Source organism: Serinus canaria, chromosome 19 (genome assembly GCF_022539315.1).
Source record: "Serinus canaria isolate serCan28SL12 chromosome 19, serCan2020, whole genome shotgun sequence".
Classification (NCBI taxonomy): Eukaryota; Metazoa; Chordata; class Aves; order Passeriformes; family Fringillidae; genus Serinus; species Serinus canaria.
In genome coordinates, this window is record NC_066332.1 from 4,897,483 (window position 1) to 4,912,584 (window position 15,102).

The 15,102-nt window shown below is 40.6% G+C and overlaps 1 protein-coding gene across 2 annotated transcripts; it reads left to right on the forward strand.

Moving 5' to 3' along the window:
* Nucleotides 1-18: 18 nt before the first annotated feature.
* INPP5K (inositol polyphosphate-5-phosphatase K) lies at nt 19-14,415 on the forward strand. Of its 2 annotated transcripts, none has more exons than XM_009094727.4 (12): nt 19-182; nt 2,287-2,394; nt 3,040-3,148; nt 5,625-5,741; nt 6,048-6,220; nt 6,816-6,927; nt 7,408-7,517; nt 9,772-9,964; nt 10,194-10,331; nt 10,793-10,876; nt 11,557-11,661; nt 11,941-14,415. In XM_009094727.4, the coding sequence occupies exons 1-12, from the start codon at nt 148-150 to the stop codon at nt 12,055-12,057; spliced, it is 1,401 nt and encodes a 466-aa protein (XP_009092975.1). In that variant the 5' UTR covers nt 19-147; the 3' UTR covers nt 12,058-14,415. The 2 variants fall into 2 exon arrangements, with proteins under 2 accessions (XP_009092975.1, XP_050837820.1); XM_050981863.1 differs by lacking the exon at nt 19-182 and adding an exon at nt 1,804-2,116.
* Nucleotides 14,416-15,102: the final 687 nt, after the last annotated feature.

Here is a 15,102-nt window from a genome sequence, read left to right on the forward strand (position 1 = left end):
CTCCCCCGTCACGCGCGCTGATGGGCGCGGAGCGCTGAGGGCGGCGCGGAGGCCGCGGCCGGGCCGGGCCGAGTGAGGGGAGAGCCGGGGGATCCGCCGGCCCCTTCCCCGTCCTTCGGGCAGCGCTTCCTAGCGAGAACCCCGGGCATGGAGGCCGCGGGCCTTCCCACCAAGGAGTTGAGGTGAGTGGTGGGCGCGGAGGGGTGCGAGGCGCGGGGCTGAGGGCGGCTCCGAAAAGTGGCCGCGAACGGTTACGTAAATGGGCGAGAATTAGCGAAACGTGTGTGTGTGTGTGTATGTGTGTGTGCTTATTAGCGCAGAATTACACAAATTGGCGGCGTTGCGTAGTCATATGAAATAGAGGAGAAAAGCTGATTTTCTGGTGTGGAAGGTCGGTACTGGAGTGGTTCAGGGAGGCTTGTGGGGCGTTTTGGGGTGCTCGGGACTTCCCGGAGCTCTGTTAATGTGTTATGAGGGCACGGGCATCTTCACTTCTGTCATGGACCGGCTGTCAAGAACTTGTCAATTTCCCTGAGGAAGAACAAACTTGAGTAAACACTGAGCTTCCGCTTTAACGGTGTTTTTACAATGTGTCTTCTCTCTCTGTCGGTGTCTTGTCTGGGCTCGATTCCTTCCCTACAGAAACCTGCTTAGATGGGATTTGGGTAACAGCCTGTGAGAGGAAAATATAAACAGCCAAACTAACAAGCTGACGAGAGCTCAAATATCTTAAAAATCCTTTGAAGGCTTTATTATGAGCCCTGTGACCCTGAGAAATTCTCCGCTATTGAGTCATTTGAGGATTAGCAGCAGTGATGCTAAATAATGACTTTAGTAGGTTGCTTGTATTTAGGACAGTGTGTGTTTCTACTTCTGAGATTTGGGGTTTTGCCAGTGCTGTGGTCACTGGGCACCTTGAGGAATTGAATTTATGTCTGTAATGACTGATGGCTTCAACATTATTTCAGTTTTGTTTAATCAGGTAATTGTCTTACAAAATTAGTAACTGGAGAGTGTTCCCAAGTGCCATCTCCGGTGGCAAAATTAGATCTGCAGCCTGCCTACATTTTTTTTCCCTAGAAATTTGTTTTGGAGTAGGTTTTGTGTGACTTCAGAATAGTCTTACAAAGATACACTATTAGTGAGGAAAATTATGTATCCTTTTAATCTAATGTGCAAGGTTGTTTTCCAGCTTTCCTGTATCCATTTCTGTATACGTCACCTTGAGCAGGCAGTTGATTGTGGCATAGAAACACAGTCTTAATAATGGGTGTATTGATGGGATTCACTAATTATCAGTGTTTATAACGTCATTATAGAACTCTAAGATTTATTATTTTTTAAGCCTGTCTGTCACATAACAAGACTGACAACAAAGTGAATCTGTTTTTAGAAGCTCTGGTACTGCAGTAACCATGTTGTAAAGAAAGAACAGTGCTGTGATGTGAATGTGGAGAGTCAGTGGCTTTGCTTGGTTCTGCTCAGAACTTTGAATGTTTGGGAGCTGGAGATTACATTTCTCCTTGCCTGCAGACAGGCACATGATCGATTCAAATCAACAATAAATTCTTTTAAACCCTGAGCTCGTCGAATTAACCACATTAAATCTATTATGAAAAAACAATTGACTGTGTGTGGTAGGACGTGATTGCAGCTTTTGTAACAGCCCAGCCACTGTGGTGGGAACGCCACAGGTTGTTTTTTTTCCAGCATTGCTGCACCTCCATTTGTCCTTTTGCCTTGGAAGCAATGCTGAATTCCACAAGAGCTGGAAAACCCTTATCAATCTCTTGACTTCAATGGGCCGGTCCTTCAGGGCATAGCTTGAACTGGGAGAGCAGATGGCATCGCTGAGCAGCGAGGATGCAGCTGAGCATTGCCAGGGGCTGTCCCTGGCCGAGGTGGAGAGCGGGCCCAGCCTGCGCAGCCGCTCCGCCAGCCTCAGCAGCACCGGCTCCAGCGGCCGCCTGCAGCTCCGGCACAGGGTGGCCCAGCTGATGGCCTGCGTGGAGGACATCAGCTCCGATGACGAGATCCACGAGGAAGTGTCTCGCACTCTGGATGAAGCTTTCCTCATCTGGGGGAAAAAGATGAAGGATAAGGGGCAAGAATTCAGGTTTTGCTCCCTCCAGTTGGTTGTTTTTGTGGTGGTGTAGGGGCTGGCAGATAGAACTTCTGTCACTTTTCATCAGCCAGAAATCTGGTTGATGAAAAGTTCGTAGAGTTGATTGCCTGTCCACATTTCAATTTTAGCATTGGTTTTGTGTGGTTTCTGTTTGTTTTTAGACTACATCTAGTTACCTGGAATGTGGGCACAGCTTCTCCCCCTCCTGATGTCACAAGTTTACTTCAGCTCAACTCGCTGGGCCCCCCCACGGACATGTACGTTATAGGGTGAGTGATATTAAAGAGCTCGCTTTGTGAGTTTATTGCAAAACTGCTGGGTCTCAGCATGGTGTGTGTTGGGAGGACTGTGTGATGTGAATCACTGCCTGGGAGATGGTCTAACACTACTGCTACCAGAGGGTGAAGACTAACTTAGTCTCCTGTTAGTTAGACTAACTTACAACAGAGATGATTTAAAGCAGTTAGCTGCTGCTGTGTGGTGTCAGAATGCAGAATATATTTTTTCTAAACACTCAAAAAGTTTGGGCTGCTGGGTTTTTTTTTTTTGATAGCTTGTTCATTTTGATATGAAAGTTATTGGAAATTGAGCATGTTTTAAGGGAATTAATGCAAGCTTGTTAGGCACAATCTGTCTCTGTGTTTTCCAAACTATGTTGAAATTCTGAAGTCCTGACAATCAGGTTTTTATAACACATCTTGAGTCTGGCATTGTCTTAAACTCTATCTTCAGGTGTATATAACCTCCTTTAATTTTGTTTTACTCAGTGTCAGATGTGTTAGATCTGTGTGTGAGTTAAACTGCTTGAATGAGAAACTGAACTGTAAGAATTTTCTGGGATCTGTGTTCTGCAAAGTTCCTATGAATTCTGTCCAAACCAAGTGGTGCAATGTGAGTAATTGTGATGTATTCAGCTTACAGGAGGTGAATTCAAAAATCACAAATTTTCTGACTGACTTGGCATTTGATGATCCATGGAGCATTTTTTTCATGACTGTCTTGTCTCCCTTGGGATATATCAAGGTATTTATTTACACCACTCTTCAGTGTCACAGCACTGAAATAAGAGTCTAAAATTTTTTTCCTCAGGTTATCCATAAAAGAGAAGTTGATGGTGTTTTTGCAGGTGTCTGTCACTTCCATAGGTACACATGTTAGAGGTGATTCTTCATCACACCTGTGTTTTCCTGTTTTTCATGTGATGTGAGATTATACTAAACAGCATATTTCTTGTGGCCACAATATCTTTATCTCTCTCTTGTTTGTAGAAAAATGTTTTGCTCTGTGCAATATTGGGGAACTGTATTGTGATGCTTCTAATGTAGTCTTGCACTATAAATATTCCAAGCAATGGCAGTGATTGTCATTAAGATTGGTAAGGCACCTTTATCTTGTTTTTTTTTCTTTTTCCAGTTTGTTTGCAGGTGAAAGTAAATTGCACGTGTGTAAAACAGGATTTTAGTGGGTGTATATATTTACATGAGGACTTGATTTTTGGTTGAATACCTGTAACATTATATGGGAATTGAAATTATAAGATTTTGGGATAATATCAGGGACATAAGAGCAGTTAAAGTACTGGGTATTTTAATAATGCCAACAATAAACGTCGGAAGATGTCCTGGATTTCTCTAGTAAAGAGAAATTAAAAGCCTTTTGTAGTGATTTTCTAAACCAAGCACTATTTCTGGCTGATTTTGCTGAGGTGATTTCATTATCTGCATGCTAATCAGACTCAGTAGTTGTGCTGTTCTTTTAATTGTAATTAAACAAAACAAAGGACCCATTGGGAATTACAAAAAGGAAAAAACCCACATTGTTCACTCTGGCCTAAGTCATTGCTGATAAAAATTCAAAATCTGGCCGTGGGCTGACATTCAGGCCCTGTATACACACAGTTAAAAGAATTCCTGCTGGTATGCCTGGCTGATTTTGAATTCTAATTTAGAACAGAGGCAGTTTGGAGCACACTAATGAATGGATGCTGCCACCTAATGGCTTTCAGCAGGACTCGATTAGCTCCAGTAATAAGGGGGAGCTGTCAGGCCAGGTCAAAATCAAACCAGGCAGCAAGGAAAGGTTATCCCAGGACTTAGCCAGGAATTTGGCTGAGCAGGAGAGGAGCACTTACCCCTTGGCTGACCCGTTCTGAGGTTGGGTGTGGAGGGAGAGGTGTCATCCTTGGGACATTCTGTCCCCTCAGTAGCAGGGTCTGTTTTCAGAGTGTTCAATTGGTCACAGTCCATTCTTCCACCATCCACAGGATCCTGTTCCCTCTGTGCAAGGGCTTTGCTTGATTTGGCTCTAAGGGCTGGTGGGACTGGTGCTGGTTCCAGCAGGGGAGGGGTTAGTGCCTTGTTGTGCTCAGGTCCTGTGGATCTTGAGAAACCTCTGAGGACTGCCCACAGCAGAGTGAAATAAAGCAAATAAATAATAAAGGGACTGGAAGATCTTGGTGCCTCATGAATGTCACTATGGAAAGGAGAATGCTGACTACTAAAATATTTATGCATCATTAGTAATTGCAGTCCATTGTTTCAGTATTTTGTGGGGTATTTTGTTGGGTTCAAGGACAATGAAAACATTAAAATATATTCTGAAATAATTTTGTAGATAGGGAGACAAAGGAGGAATTCTGTTTTAAATTTTGGGTTGAATTTTTTGTGCTTCTCCAGCAGTTGTATAGTCAGTTTTATTCTATTGTAGTCTTTTTTAAATTAATCCAGCATAAAATTGAACTACAGTTAATGTATTTCAATGCCTGTATTTTAAACTGAATTATAATCATTAAAGCACAATGAATTTTGTGTCTCATGCCAGGGTCATTGTAAAGTCCATAAATGTTCAATGAAGGACATCTTTATTAGACAGTTTCCACACACACAAACCAAAAAAACCCGAAACCACAAAAACCCCGTGTCTTATGTGCTCTCTAAGAGTTTGGTAAATCAGTTTTTACAGGCACTGCAAGGCAGGAGGTTCTGCTGTTTGCAGCTCATTGTTTTTGCAGATGCCTGGAATGACTGCTGTGCTTTTGAGGGCATTTAGAATATTTAATGACCTGCTCAAGGGTTCTTCAGTTTGAAAAAGCTGCTGCTGTTGGAGGACTTGTAGGTGTGAGTTATAAAGCTTTTAGGTGAAAAGTGAAGGATTTAGTCTTTCATCAACAGGAGTCTTAAAGGCAGAAACAAGAGGCTGGTGAGGCAGAAGAAAAGTCTTTTAAAGAGGTTTGGGCAGGTGCCTGTTTTGAGGTTGACTTCAGATTGAAATACAATGGTGGAACTGTGTTAATTAGCTGAGGAATTGATCAGATTTGTTCATAAGGAATATGTTTTTCACAACACTGAAATGAGTCTGCATTTACTGTGTCACAGTATTGAGGCCAGGCTTGGTGAAGGAGTTGCATGACTTCTGCTGTGGACTTCTTCACCTAAAAGCTCCTGTGAAGTAAAGCCAAGGACCTCCTGAAAATGACCATTCCTTCTTTTCTGTCTCCCAGCTCTCCTCAGTCCGCATGCAGGGGCTGCTGCTTCTGATCTTTGTGAAGCACGTGCACCTTCCCTTCATCCGGGACATCCACACCCAATACACCCGCACGGGCCTCTTTGGCTACTGGGTAAGGACTGCCTCTGGGCACTGCTGGTGCTCTGTGCCTCTCCATGGCTCCCTGCTGGGACAGAGAGGGTGTGGCTTCATTAAAAATTAATAACCTGACAAGCAGACTCATTGTTTGAACCTCATATGCGGCACAGAGCGTAATTTCAGATTTCAGCTTATTTGCTGATACGCAACAAGTTGTGTAGAAAGAGATTGTACTGATTTAAATCGTAATTGCAAGAATTGAAAGGTTATAGGTGGTGCTAGTTCCATTTGCAGGCACTGCCTGCAGTTTCAGGGAATTGTTCTTCATCTCCCGTGCCAGGGGAACAAAGGAGGAGTCAGCGTCCGCATGTCCCTCTTTGGGCACACGATCTGTTTCATGAACTGCCACTTGCCAGCTCACATCGAGAACACCGAGCAGCGACTGGATGACTTTGAGAAAATTCTGGAAATGCAGTTTGAGGGAGAGGATATTCCAAGTCCCTTGGATCATGAGTGAGTTGTTCTCTCAGTTCTGTGTTATTTTTATCTATTATAGGGTGAACTCTTGCCCTGAAGAGTTTTGAGTTTGGATTTTTCATCCATTATTTTATTTTAAATGTCTCTTCAGCCTTGACCCTGAACTCTGGGAGAAAAAGATAACCTGAAGGACAATTGTCTGTTTTACAAAACTCTTCTCTTCCAGTCTCTAATTACATTCATTTGTTAGCATATAGACTGTACATGTCATGCAGGAAAGCTTTAGAAGCTAAAGCGTGTTTAAACCAAAAATCCTTTAGGTTGCTGTTAAGTGTTCAGAGATGTAAGACACAGGAGCAGTTAATATTCAGACAGTAATAAGCAAGCATCAAGAATGCAAGTGACTTAATTTACTGTTTCAATTACTTCAGTTTTTTGTTTAGCAGCAGGTTGTCCCTGTGTAAACTTATCTATAGCTACTTAATGTTTGTGTTAAAGCTGTTTGCATTAAGTAATAAAAGTGATTAGAGCACCAAATTAGTGTAATGGTTAACATTCTATCAAATTCTTTCCTTGAGTTAATAGATTCATATAAATCTTCTTGTTTGATGCATCTTGGTTTGCTTTTAAGGCTTCTCTTCTGGTTTGGAGACCTAAACTTCCGGATAGCAGATTATGGGATACACTTTGTCAGAGAATCAATCAATAACAAGCGTTTCAGTCTGCTCTGGGAAAAGGACCAGGTGGGTTGGCTCAGTCTCTTTGGGGGTTTGGTTTTGGTTCTAATGCACACAAACACAAAGTGGTAGTTAAATTATACCTTGAGCTTCTGATTTCTGTTAACACAAACTCAGAGCAGTCACAAGGTGGAACCTGAGGTGGTCATAAGCCCCAGTTAATTGCAAACTTTTTCTGCTTTTGTGCAGTTTCTTACTGGAGATTTCTTTGAACTTCATATCTTGTCAGTTGTTCCTCACCTTTGTCTCTCCTTCCAGTAATTCTTTTTAAGACAACGTAATTCTGGATGTTTTAGGTAGAATTGCCTCTAAACTTTTAGATGGATTGTGTCAAGAGTTCTGGCTATAACAAAGAGGCCTTTCTAAATTGACCTTTCCAGTGTTGTACTGACTTCAGTGTTGAATTCTTGGAAGATGCTTTCCTAGTCATCCTTTAAGATCTGATTTTTAAACATAATCTTTAAAAGCTACTTTTTATTTCTGCAGTTAAATATGGCAAAAAAGGAGGAAGCATTTCTGAAGGAATTCAAAGAGGGTCCTCTGCACTTTAAGCCCACCTACAAGTTTGACCTTGACTCAGAGGTCTATGACACAAGGTAAAATAAAATGAGTTTAGATGTGGAATATGAGAGTGAATGTGGTGCTTGGTTAAATATCCCTTCAGTAATCAGCAAACCTGAATTTCCTGAGTGTACTGGGTCTGTTGAGTTGTTCTGTTAGGCTTGGATTGATCAAATCTGAATAAATGAATATTTTTGGCTGAAGAAGCTGGGGTTTGCTGATTGTATGAGGGAAGTAATGAAACAACCCAGCTGCCTTTTTGGAAAGACCAGATTAACAAAATAAACGAGCACTTGTTTAAGCTGCTTCTGTTTTGTTCTTTCCTACTAAAAGTGCTCATTGGTTGTGAAAAAGGAGCAAAAGTATAATTGTCTGTCATTTTTGCTTCCTTCTCTGTGTAAGCATTTCATTTGATATGCTGGTATGTGAAAATTAATGTATATTTGTCTTTATTGATTACTTTAAGTTGAAGATGGGGTATCTTAAATTTCCAAAGTTTTTCTGTGATATTAAAGTCTGTTTGTTAAGTATTAGTCTTATGTTTCCACAGAAGGATAAGTTCCTGTCCAACAGGGTTTTGTACTGATCTTTTTCTTTACTTCCAGAGAACAGAAGTCCCTATTTTGGTTTAAGTAAGAAGAGAACTTTCTCAATTTTGTAGTGATTTTAATATTTCAGAATCAAAACAAGGCTCCATCTGAGCTTTTGATTTGATTTTTGTGAAATATTTGAAAATCAGATGACAGCTGATTTTCTTTAGGAATTTTCTTAACCTGTCTGAAAGCTGCAGTGTTATCTACTCTGCTGTTGCACTTAATATTGGAAGTTTATTTATGTGGACCCAAAGACATTTTGCTTCCTAATTTAATATAACGAGATGTAATGGGACCAGCAGTAAATCCATCTTAAAAAAAAAACTTAAAATAATCCAAACCTGGACATATTACAAATTACTCACAGCCTGGTTGTCTGTATTGGCTGATGAGAGAACAAAAAGTGTGGTTACACATTCTGTGTGCATCCTGCTGCTGCTCAAGCTACCAGAGACTTTGCTCCAATGGGGTGACCAGCAGGACCTCAAGGCAAGCACCCTGCAAAAGTTGTTTTTACTGAAGCCCAGAGAATTTTATTTTTGATACTTCTTCAATGTGAATTCTGAGGGTTTGTTTCCCATCTAATATTCCGTTTTCTCTATACCAGGGAGTGTTTTACTTTAAGCTGTTCTTTTGGTATTTCCTGCACAGCAGAGCAGACATCTGGCATCTCCTAAAGGTTTCTGTCCGTTTATAGAATTACTGCAGTAAGTGGGATAAGGGCCCTTAGTCATTTCAAATCTTTCCACTTTATTAAAGGTAGGAAGGGGTAAAACAAAATTATATTGAATATTGAACTAAATGGCCTTGGTTTTGATATTTAAACTGACAGTTTTCCTTACACATCCTGCTTTTAACTTTCATAATGCAATCCAGTCCATTCTAATTCCTCTTCCATAGGGTATGATCTTTTCTCCATTTCAATTTAAGTGATCCACCCATCCAGAGAATTGCTGTTAAGCCTTACCCCACTATACAGAGAACCACAGAGGGCTCATGTCTTCTGGTGTAATTGAGATGGTACAAAAGGAAACTCTGCATTGTGATAACAGATATATAGTACAGTTGCTGGCACAACTTCCTTGATTATGGAATTTTGAAAGCCCATTGTTAGGAGACAGCAGTAGTTTGCAAACCTGAAATGCAGGCAGGTACAATTTAGAGGAATTTCAAATAAAGCATTGCTGTGGTACCTGTGATTACCATAAGCTACCCGAGTTTGTACTGTCTTGTGTTGTTAAAAGAGACTTGCTCTCAAATATTTTGAATAATTTCAAACGTCATTCAGACTCTTCCTACATATTCCTTATGTTTACACCCTCATTTCTCAGAATATCTGTATGGAGCCTGGGGCAGTTGTTGTATTATGTCTAAATCCATGCATGTTTTTACAGGGTTTTAGGAGAAAGTATCATTTCCTGTATAAAGCAAACTAACCCACTGAAATGTCCTTCTCCCCTTCATTTTACTCCTCTTTCAGAAAGCCATGATCTGTGCTGAATGGAGTTCAAATTAAGGAAACATTGCTTGTAAAACACATTAATCAGAGCTGTAAAATGAAGCCTGGATATGATTGCCTCCTTTTATTAATATGTATCTCACAGTCTTTGAAATCTGAGTAGATTTTGCACAGCATTCTTAGCTTTTGGCAACTTGTTTCTCTGCTCATTTCACTTTTTACCTTACATTTTTGCAGTGAGAAGAAAAGAAAGCCAGCATGGACAGATAGAATTCTATGGAAACTGAAAAATCTCAGCGAGGATGCATCAAAAGAAGACGAATTCCCTGAAGAAGAGAATCCAATTTCTGTGACTCTGAATAACTATGTCAGTTACATGAGCTATGGCATCAGTGATCACAAACCTGTCACAGGAACTTTCAAACTTGAGGTGCTGTCCCAGTTATGCTGTCAAGAAAAAGTTTGTTTTTACTCAGTGTTGCCTTACAGCAGCTGATTTCCTAAACCATAATCTCTGTTTCATTCTGATCATAATGAAGGCAGCAAATTGCTGTCAGGTTATTTCCAGTCAGTTAAAGAGTCCCACAGGTGGCAATTGTGGCAGAGAAGAATAACTGAAAGACAGGCTTGACTGAGCTGAAACTCTTTTTTTGGTGTAGATGAAGCCTCTTGTCTCAGATCCCCTGGTCGTGCTGAACCCTGAGGGTGAGTGGAGCGCAGAGCACGATGTTCTCATCCGCTACTCCGCAGCGCCTGAGCTCCCCAGCAGTGCTTGGGACTGGATTGGGCTCTTCCAGGTAATGTTACCTCATCATGGCTCCTCAGCAAAGATGGGGAATGTGCCTGCATGAGCTCTGGAGAGTTTTAGAGCACTGATTCTTGCTAGTGCAGAACTCTGGGAAGTAGTTGTGTTCTTGGTTGCCAGTAGTTTCTGTGTGCGGACAGTTTAGCTCTACAGCGTGTGAGCTCTTCCACAACCTCTAAATTCTCTGCTAAAATAATCTGGTTGTTTATTGAAGTAAAATGTTGTAGAAGCTGTGGAAAGGAGTTGATGCAACAAAAATAAAAGTCAATGGAAGGGTGAGAGAACAGAGCAGTCCCACCCTCCCAGAAACAGAAGATGCCCCCAGAATGTTTTGATCTTTAGAGTGTGTTAATTACTTCAGTGAAACAGTAAACATCTCTCACAACTTTGTTTTTCACATAGTATGGCTTTTGTTTCCATCAGGAAGCTGATAGTTTGTATCTTTCTCTGCAGGTGACTTTCAGGCATGTGAAGGATTATGTTACTTATGCTTGGGTGGAAGATGATGAAATTTCTTCCAGCAGAAACAGCAAAGAAGTCAGTTGTATTTCTTTCTTATGTAGTTTTCCATAGAATAGCATTTTAGGTCTCTTCCATATCTCCTTCCCCTCAGCAGTTCTGTATCCTCTTCCCAGCTGAAGCTAATTTGGAACAATATAATTAAGATCCCTCTTCCTAATTCTTCCTATTGAATGTTTTGGTCCCTCTTTAAAAACTGCTGTCTGCTACAAAGCCTTCTAGTAGTGATTACCTAAAGGGATTTAAACAAACAAACAAAAAAAAACCCCTTATTTTGATGCAAATGATAAATAACTAGAGATACTTACCTGAACAAATAGAAGTTGAAATTGGGACCGGTGGCTCCTTGGGACAGGAGCAAACCAAGCTTGTGGAGTGCTCTGCTGTTGCCACCAGGCGGCAGCTCCACTCCCTCTGCTGCTCTCTGGCTCTGGCCCTTCCCTTCCAACCACTCTGGGTCCCTTCTCCCTTGTCACTGAACCAAGCCTGCCTGCTGACATGGTGAAGGATATTCTTTCTCCTCCCTGATTTAATTTTCAGATGGTTTCCTGAGTTATTTCTATCCCCATCCGTTTTAGCTTACGTTTTAAAACGTGCTTATAAATGGCAAATACTGATTTTGATGGTGTCCTGAAGGGCTTTTTTGTAAACTTCTTTTGTTGTGGAAATTGCTCATTGCCTGTTCTTACTCTTGCCAGGTTTACATGAGTGCTTCAGAAATACCCAAGATGGGAGGAGAATTTTTGCTTTGTTATTTTAGCAATAACTTGCAGTCAATAGTTGGCATCAGTGAACCTTTTCAGGTAATACATTAGGAAGCATTGATTAATGTTGATGTGATTTTTTTTATTTTTATTACTTCATTTGTTTTCATATGCATCTGAACATAACTGTGCTAAACCTTGGGAAGGTGGCAGCAGAAGGAATTTTTAAAAGAATTTGTTCTGGCTAAAAAGAATTTGCTGATGTGCTGAAAGACTTTGAGTAACTGTTACAGCATCTTTATATAATAGTATGGATAATGGAGAGGAACACAGTGCTTTTGAATTGTTAATTTGGTTTTTATCCTGTTTTTCTCCTAGATTCAGCCTAGCCAAACACCAGTAGAAAAGGATGTGCCAGAGGAGGAGAGCAGTTTGCTGCAGCAACCTGACAATCCAAAATCAGTTGATGATTGTGAAAATAGAAAGGGCATTTAATGGTCCTGGTTCAGCTGTCAGATGATTCTTTATGTCTTAGTGATTGTAAGCTTTTGCTCTTAGAAGATGGAGTAAGACAGGTAGGAATGTTCAGAAACTTTGGAAGCTCGTAGAAGATTATTTATTGTGGAAATGGTTATTTTTATTCTGGGGAGAGTAACTCTCTTGCACTGGGTGAGAACTGTAAAATAGCACTTCAGGAATGCTGTATGTTTTCAGGTGATAGACATTTCTGATGCAATGATTTAACCTAAGGAGGTTGCAATGTTGAATAGGTTTTTAGGCTTGTTCCTTTTTTTGTAGAGGATATTTTATTTACGATGCAATATTTACTATGCTGTAACCACTTAATAATTGATTTCCAAATTTTGAGTTTAAATGAAGTTATTTAAAAATTATTTATTAGATACAGCTAGTTAGCTTGTTTTGAAATTTTATTTGACTTTCAGATGTAAGCTAATTACCTTTTGGGAAACACCAGTGACAACAGGCCACATGAAAAACAAAATCTTTGGAGTGTGTAAAGTCTCCTTGGGTAGATCCTTCTCTTCATGCCTTACTGAAGAACTCTTAGTAGGATTTTCAATATCTGATTCTTCCAAATTGAAATACATTTATCAAAATGCACTATTACTGATTTTTGAAATTCTTATTTTATAAACCAATTAAGCAATTTGCCTATTGCCTTTACCCTCATCATTAAAAATGTAAAATAAACCCATTTTTATACCAGTCCCTGGCTTGGAGTGAGCCAGGATCCCACAGCTAACTTCTGAGGGAAATTGCAGAAGTTGAGAAATGCTTTAGCATAAAGGAGCAGCCCATGGTTGATGATTTGATAATCTCTGAAAATTGTAAATATCTTCAGTTTATAGCAATCAGTCTGCAAACTTTCTGTTTTTCTAGAGGTGCTCAGACCTTTCTATATCCTGTGCACTTGAGGGTGGAGATGGAATAGAAATTTCCTGTACCTTTAGGAACCTGGAAGGTAGTTAGCTTCTGAAAGGGTCTTGTTTCTTGGTGGGGAAATGGAGATCTTTGGAAAGGATAGGAAACATTCCACAGAATCTCAGACTGCAGTGCTGGGACAGAGCACACAGAGTCTCCCATGCTCAGTACTACCCACAGCTCCCTCCCAGGTGTGGTGAGCAGAGTTAGTCACTCCTCACTGGCACAGGGATGGAAAAGAGCAGGTTTGGTTCAGGTGGAAGAGCAAGGGATGTTGGGATGTTCATGCTGGAATTCAGCTTCAGAACTGAGTGGATTCCTTTTTGCTCTTTTTCTCAAAGCCTTATTTTTTCAGGGTTGTTTTGAGATAGAAAGTTAACAGCTTGATAGGATATTTGTTTTGCTTTTATCATTCACAACATAAAACCTTTTGAGGTCCAGGTGTCTTTGTGTCCTGTTGAAGCTCTGACATAGGTTTCTGGTTAGGTAGTGCAGTGGGCTTTAGGAACACTTGGCCTCTGTAGGTTTTAGTTGTATCTCAGCTTGATGCTTGGTGCTGGGAATATTTGGTGAGTAGCGAGGGCAGGTTCAGAGGATACTGTGTTCATTGCATGGATTAACACTGCCTTGAGGTTTACAGTTTGTACATTCCTGTTACTCTTTGGAACCATATTAGAAACAGTTTGCCCATTTATACTGGTCTCCCAAGAATTTGTTTTGCACTGAATCTTCCAGATATGTGACTTCTCATGGCAATTAGGGCATCAGACAAACCCCTGCTTAGAACTGCAGTCCCTTCTGCAGTTCCTGAGTTGATCTCTGTCTCTGGTTTCACTGGTTTAACTCTCTGATCATTCTCCATGCAAGGAGATTCTGTGGAGAGCCCAAAGAGCAGTGGGGCTTTGAATTCCAGACCACAGCTGACAATTTACTGTGGACCAAGATCCAGTTTCTTCTAAGCAGGGTGCATCTGCTGGGCAGGAGCAGCTCAGAGGGAGCCATGCAGCCTCTTTGCAGGGGCCAGACACTCGAGATCCTTTGTGTTTATGGGAGCTGAGCCCCCTCTGTCACTGGACACAGAAGCTGCATTTTGTAAACTGATCCTTTGAACCACGGGACTTCCCGGAAAATGCCCCCAGCAGCTGGGATTGGAGCTGCTTGTGTGTAAGGAGGATGCTGCACAGAACTCTGCACTTCTTTCTTCAGTATTATGCACACAGAGGCACTTTTGTTTACTACTGTTACCTATGGTAGCTTTTCAAACTATTCCATGACCTGTAATGATGCAATTTCTGATGAACTTTATCTTTTCTTAAAACACCTTTAATTGGATGTTATAATCACTGGAAATGTTTTTATACTCATGTGTTTTTCTTTTCATGTACCTCTAAAATAAATCCTGGCAGTGAAGTGTTGTGCATGGCTTGTGTTAATTTGAGAAGGAACAGACTGGTTTGGGTGGGGAGAATTAATTTGTAACTTTTCTCTGAGAAGCTTGTTTTGGTCATGTTTGATGCACAGATACAAAGTATTTTAGAAGGAAATTAGTTACAATTTATGGTAGGGCTTGGGCAGCAAAAGAAGAGCAAGGATAAATGCTGCTTTTCCTTTGGACAAAGCAGATTCATCTTATTTTTTTCCCTATTTCAATGAATCCAGTATTAAATGCTCTTGTGGTTTTGCATTTTCAGTCCCTCTTCCCCACTGAGGTATTGACATTTTCCTTGTGAAAATGCCCAGACCACTTGACATTGTTTCTTAAGTTTTGAGAACAGGTTCTTCTAATTTCACTTTTTCACAGTGAATTTTTCATCTTGTGATTTGAGGTGTCTCTTTTGCCTTTATGAAAGATCTGCTAAGTTATGCATCATATTTACAATTTTATATATTTTATTATAAATTTGCACTCAATTTCCATCTAAGGATAACTTTTCACAACTCCCTGCTGTTGAAGAATTAATTTTCAAATGGGAGCTATATATCCCAAGCAATGTTGTCCAGTCTAGCCTCATTTAACTCCCATATATTTGTGATTGCTGGCTAACCTCAGGATGTGCAGTGTATCATTGCACACAGATAGTACAGCTCTGTGTAAAC